Source organism: Ranitomeya variabilis, chromosome 4, assembly GCF_051348905.1.
Source record: "Ranitomeya variabilis isolate aRanVar5 chromosome 4, aRanVar5.hap1, whole genome shotgun sequence".
Taxonomy (NCBI): domain Eukaryota; kingdom Metazoa; phylum Chordata; class Amphibia; order Anura; family Dendrobatidae; genus Ranitomeya; species Ranitomeya variabilis.
The window spans coordinates 117,195,485-117,202,291 of NC_135235.1; the positions used below are offsets into that span (position 1 = coordinate 117,195,485).

At 44.0% G+C, this 6,807-nt stretch overlaps 1 protein-coding gene across 1 annotated transcript; it reads right to left on the minus strand.

The window, feature by feature from the left end:
• Nucleotides 1-395: 395 nt before the first annotated feature.
• NDUFB8 (NADH:ubiquinone oxidoreductase subunit B8) lies at nt 396-6,401 on the minus strand. The gene is made up of 5 exons (XM_077259165.1): nt 6,190-6,401; nt 3,402-3,528; nt 2,794-2,893; nt 2,479-2,634; nt 396-562 (listed from the first exon to the last, which is right to left on the minus strand). Exons 1-5 carry the CDS (start codon nt 6,305-6,307, stop codon nt 467-469), a joined length of 597 nt encoding a protein of 198 aa, XP_077115280.1. The 5' UTR covers nt 6,308-6,401; the 3' UTR covers nt 396-466.
• Between the last annotated feature and the right edge of the window lie 406 nt (nt 6,402-6,807).

Below are 6,807 nucleotides of genomic sequence, written 5' to 3' on the forward strand. Positions count from 1 at the left end.
CTTCACAAACAATACTTTTTGGGCAAACTGGGCTACCGTAGCTCTTCTGTAGTATCAAACCAGGTGGGCCCCACTCACCTACTGAGGATCGGGAGCCCATAACCATATCTTAGCTGTCCTTCTTTATGTAGGTAATAACTACGAATAATCAAAACCGTGGAAGTTTGGGTTTCGGTACATGACCGAACTTTAGTCCAAAGTTCGATTCAGATACCAGAACTGTACCCAAACCCCATTGAAATTAATGGAGACCTGAACTTTGAAGCTAGGGGAAAAAAAAAATTTCAATCTCTCTGTCATGTAACTACCACGTTTCCCCTTTGTAGCCTTTTTTTTTTTTTTTAAATGAATAGCATATACATTCTTGCCATGTAACAAATACAATCAGATGCATGTAGGGTAAATAAATATTTGTTTAGGATTCCACTTTATTACATAAAGGACAGCGGTGAACCACGACTGTACTTTATTTGAATACAAAGTTTTTCTCTTCTGTTGGGGCTTTATCAGGATCTCCGCCATATTCCAAGTACAGATTGTTGTAAGGATATTGTTTGGGAGCCTGGAAGGGAAGACACAAGTAAAAGATGAGCAATTAATAATAAATATTTAAAAGTGGACATTCAAAGTCTTATGAGGTTTTAAGGGAAAGAACCAAACCAAAGTGTGACCTGCATAATAATGTGATATTTCAGTTTTTCTTTTTTTTTTTTTTTTTATTAAATTTGCAAACATTACTACATTTCTGTTTTTTTTCAGTCAAGATGGGATGCAGAGTGTACATTAATGTGAAGAAAAAAAAATAATTTACCAAATGGCTGCAATGAAACAATGAGTGAAATAATGAGTGAAAAACGTAAAGGGGTCTGAATACTTTCTGTACCCACTGTATATCACACTGCACTCGGGTGATAGAGTGCAGTGCAATGTTTCACTCGCACCCATAGATTTGTATGGGTGCGAGTTAGCTGAGTCTCGCTGCCACTCACAGCAATCTGCAATTATTCTCTCTTGCCGAATCGGCATCAGAAAATAATCACAGATGTGATCTCCCCGTAGAGTAACACTGGGCCGAGTGCTATACGATGTTGTATCACATAGCACTCAGCCGTGTTATACGGTAGACTCCGGCCTATCTCATACGTACCCTCTGGTCCCAGCTCAGAAACCGGTGAATCCTCGCAGAGCGAAGTGCGTGCACTGGGGGGCGGGGAATTTATAAGTCTGCAGTCACACAGTGTGACTTAGGTTACTGTCACACAGTGTCACTTTTGTCGCTACGACGGTACGATCTGTGACGTTCCAGCGATATCCATACGATATCGCTGTGTCTGACACGCAGCAGCGATCAGGGACCCTGCTGAGAATCGTACATCGTAGCAGATCGTTTGGAACATTCTTTCGTCGCTGGATCTCCCGCTGTCATCGCTGGGTCGTTGTGTGTGACAGCGATCCAGCGATGCGTTCGCTTGTAACCAGGGTAAACATCGGGTAACTAAGCGCAGGGCCGCGCTTAGTAACCCGATGTTTACTGTGGTTACCAGCGTAAACGTAAAAAAAAAAAAACAAACAGTACATACTTACATTCCGGTGTCTGTCCCCCGGCGTTCTGCTTCTCTGCACTGTGAGCGCCGGCTGGCCGGAAAGCGAGCACAGCGTTGACATCACCGCTGTGCTTTCCGGCTGGCGCAGACACAGTGGAGAGAAGCAGAACGCCGGGGGACAGACACCGGAATGTAAGTATGTACTGTTTGGTTTTTTTTTTACTTTTTTTTACGCTGGTAACCACGGTAAACATCGGGTTACTAAGCGCGGCCCTGCGCTTAGTAACCCGATGTTTACCCTGGTTACCCGGGGACTTCGGCATCGTTGGTCGCTGGAGAGCTGACTGTGTGACAGCTCCCCAGCGACCACACAACCACTTACCAACGATCACGGCCAGGTCGTATCGCTGGTCGTGATCGTTGGTAAATCGTATAGTGTGACAGTACCCTTACTGATCTGGTCTGGACAACCCCCTTTAAATTGGATGTAATAATCCCAAAAGTCAATATTAACCCTTTAACTGAAATCCACAACATGGTATTTTCTTCTATATGTAGATTGCATTTTTTAAAACCCCATCTACATGTATTGTTCTATAATTTGGGGTTTGCTACATCAGAGGCCTTATTTTACTTGCTTACATAGCGCCATTAATTCCACAGTGCTTTATACACATCACTGTCGCCATTGGGGCTCACAATCAATATTCCCTATCAGTATGTCTTTGGGATGTGGGAGCAAACCAGAGCAGCCATAAGAAACCCATATACATATAAACTCTTTGCAGATGTTGACATTGGTGGGATTTGAACCCAGTGCTGCAAAGTGGTTAACCACTGCCCTTAAATTGATGCGATTAGTTGAATTCTACACTATATTACATTTATACTGTATACTGATTGCACATAGTCTTGCTGGCTATAAAATACTTACAACAGGCGAGTATGAGGGAAACACGTGACCGATGTAGAACAAGGCAGACATTGTGACCAGGAATATAACCAACACTTTAACCATGGTATTGAATGGCGCAGGGGTGGGGGATGTATCAACTCTGACACGGATGAACTTGTCAAAGTCCCAGTGCATCTAACAGAAACAGGTAAAAATAGCTTTGTAAAATACAAAAATGCTCCACAAAATATGATATTTAAGTAGATCTGTCATCGCGCTGTATACCGCATACTATGCAAACAGATCCACTGTCTGGTTACAATTTACACATTCATCCCTCAATTAGACACTTACCGCCTCTCCCCAATTTCTCCGAGAAATAGGATTGTCCCATGTGTACCAGGGATCTCTTTCTTCCTGTGATTTATCAGGCAGCATTGGATAATCACCATATCTATAAAAAATAGAACAGTACGTGATGGCTAATAAGTGGCACATACAGTAAAGAAATACATTTTAGAAACTAGACTAGATTGTCAGGAGCATATTTAAAAGGATACTTAAAAAAGTATAGCATCCCCTTTATTGTTACCATGGGCACAGCATCACATCTACAAGTGTGATACAGGAGAAGATTCAGAGAATATATGTCTTTCTTAATGTTCCCTGCACAGCCAGATGGTCTGGATCACCAATGTGTCGGGGAAATTTTTAAGGTTACTCAGTACTAAAGAAGCAGTATGGAGCCTTCATTCTCAGGATCAGTGAGGTACCTGAGGCAGGCATACCTAGCGATCGTGGAGTAATGACATACCCTAGCTAGCTAGGAATAACCAACAAAGTCAAAATTAGGGTGGGATGCCCCGATGTATTCTGCAGTTCTTCTGCAAAGCAACCGGGCTAAATAGACAGATAAAAAAGCAAAATATCACTAGCACGAAAACACAGAAGAGTCTTCTCACCCCATTCCATCATCTGGGAAAGGCTTGTAGTCCTCTAATAACATGTTATACTTCTTGGCCGCAGCCGCCCTCTCGGCTTCAGTCTTCGGGTAAGGTCCAGGTAAGAGGTGCTTTGGAAGGTCGGATGCTGGAAAATACATGAAATTCATCAACTCAAAATAGCAGACAGTGGTTCACGTGTGCTTCCGTAGGTTCACCTTGCGTTAGGGCGATAAGTTAAAAGGATCCGTTACTAAGCGGCACTAACGCTATGTAACGGATCCATTAACGCACCCATTGTCATCCATAATCGTAACGCATCCTATCGCATGTCAAAATCGGCATGCGTTAGCGATAATCCGTTACTTTGTGACACACCCTCGAACCCGGTCTACCGCGTTGTCTGGTACGTTAGGTCTAACGCACAGCGAACGGACGTGTTCACTGTGCATAGACCTCCATTGCTGACGCAATGGTACCATGCGTTAGCACACTCATAGAGAAAAAGATTTTGAGCATCAGCGTTAGCGCATCCGTTTAATGGATACGTTAAACGGATGGCACTAACGCAATGTGAACCTAGCCTTAAGACCCTAAATTATGAAGAGCACAAACATAACAGACCTGTCATGTCACTTTCCATAAGGAAAAAACTTACCTCTTAGATCCAAGTCTAAGCCTCTCACACAGCCAAATCAAATCTCATACTTTGCACTGACGAGGGGCAGTACCCCGAAACACCGTGTCTGCAAACAGATTCTGATTTGGCTTTTAATCTCAGTCATTTGACAAGTCTCATTAAAGGGTCGAAAGTGACTTTTAGGATTGCTGCTTCTAATAGATAGGTAGAGGAGTTAAACTCCAGCGCTATCTGAAGAGGTAATTTGCATACTGTGTTAATACAGTTACAGACTGCCGCACTCTCCGGGATCCAGCACTGTTCTGCTTCACTTTTCAGTGTCTTCACAATTACAACTAGCCGGCTCCCATATGCTCTGTGTGTGAGCCACAAGTCTCTTTTACAATGAAAGCCTATTGGGCCTCGCTCTGACACTCCATAGGCTTACACTGCAAAATCTAGAGCAAAGCGTGACCCGGGAAGTCTGCAGATCGGTGACAGCACTGGTAAGAGAAGAACGGTGCTGGATCCTGGAGAGAGCAGCAGTAGGTGGGTAGATTAACCCTTCATGACATGTGTCGTACAGCACATGTCGTGTTTCCCCCTTTGATGTGGGCTCCGCTGAGCCCACATCTTTCCTGCCACATGTCAGCTGTTTTGAACACCTGACGTCAAACTACCAAAAATCGACCCATCGGTGACCTCTGTCACGTGATCACGGGTCATCGATGGGACAGCATGACGACCAGAGGTCTCCTGCAGAACTCTATGGTTGTCAATGGTGGTGGTCAGCACTCATAGCACGTCAGCAATTCTGCTACATGACGGTGATCTGATCATCGCCTGTATGTAGCAGAGCCGATCAGGTTATGGCAGCTTCTAGTCTCCCATGGAGACTATTGGAACATGCCAAAAAGGTAAACAAAATAATGTTTTTAAATATACTATTAATAAATTTTTTCAAAAATATATAAAAGTTCAACTCACACCCCGTTCGCCACATTCAAAATAAAAAAAAAAACATACACGTTTGGTATTGCCGCATACAGAATCGCCCGATCATTATGAAAAAAAGAATTAACCTGATCGCTAAACGGCGTAATAAGAAGAAAATACAAAATGCCAGAATTATGTTTTTTTGGTCGCTGCAACATTGTATTAAAATGCAATAATGGGAGATCAAAAGATCATATCTGCACCAATATGGTATCAATAAAAACATCAGCTCAGCGCCCAAAAAATAAGCCCTCACCCAACCCCAGATCACGAAAAATGGAGACGCTACGGGTATCAGAAAATGGCGCAATTTTTTTTTTGTTAACAAACTTTGGATTTTTTTTTCACCACTTAAAAGAACCTAGACATGTTTGGTGTCTATGAACTCGTAATGACCTGGAGAACCATAATGGCCGGTCAGTTTTAGCATTTGGTGACCATGGTAAGAAAACAAAATCTCAAAAACAGTTGTAGAATTATACTTTTGTGCAATTTCACCATGCTTAGAATTTTTTTTCCCCCTTTTTGAGTACACGATATGGTAAAACCAATGGTGTCATTCAAAAGTACAACTAGTCCCGCAAAAAACAAGCCCTCACATGGCCATATTGACGGAAAAAAAAAAAAAAGTTATGGCTCTTGGAAGGAGGGGAGCGAAAAATGAAAACCGTAAAAGGGCTGCGGCGCGAAGGGGTTAATACGCTCACATAAATTGAAATAAATATAGACAGGACGGCTTCTCTAAGAACAGTAAGTTACATAAATACTATATCAGGTGCCCTGCTCTGCAGATATCTCCTCCGACCTATGCTAGACAAAGAAAACTGATAGAAGGGCGCATGGACTGCTGAGCTAACTCACACAGAAGGGGCTGGCTTGGCTACTGTAATGAAGTCAGCCAGCCTCCTCCACACCAACACTGGTCAGCTGACAGTACACTGGAATGTGTCGCACACACGGCAGGGGGCGCCTGCTGAGCCCCACAGATAGGGCCCCTGTATACAATGGTCGCCCACTGCTACACAAGGGGATAGGGGTTAATGACCTAGGCTGGGTTCCTGCCCTGTGCCCCCTACTGCTACACACGGATTACTCCCCAGCAGTGGCGCTGTCACCTACACTGTGAAGGTGACTCGCAGCCCTCGCTGGCATCTCCCACAGGACGATTACTGGATCTTACCACATGTCACCTACCTGCCCGAATACCAGAGCTGTGCAGGAGCCGCCCGGCACAAGCTCCCCGCCCAGCAAGAGATGCAAGGACAGCCCGGCGGGTCACCGCGGCCAGGAACACGGCCCTGAGCGCCGCCATGATTAGACACTCCGCAGCAGCCCAATACGCAGGCGCAGAAAGAACGGAACCCACGGAGGGACCAAAGACCTGTAGTACGGCGGCTCCGTGTGGCCAAAACAAGACTATCGCGCTTCACAATACCTCATATCCAGGCGCGTCTTTATTTCTCGTCTGGAATTCTGTTCTAGATGTGAATATTATAATATTATTATTCCTCTACTGCCTTTTTTCAGTTTTTTTGTGTGAGATAGTTTTCTGTTTTGACTCTTTTGAGAGAATTAGATATAAATCTGCGAATTTTCTGTAGCTGCGGCCATATTTAGCTGTAATTAAATATATACACAAAGAAAGCAAAAGTATTCCCAGCAAGAGTTACAGACGCCATACATGACACGGACAAAACACCCGCAGAAAGCACCGTGGCTGCCGACTCCTCGTTTGTGGGGGGTTTAAGACCCTTTTCTTTTTTTATCGTGTGTTCGTTTACTTTATTTGTGCCAAATTCTTCACAATGGCGC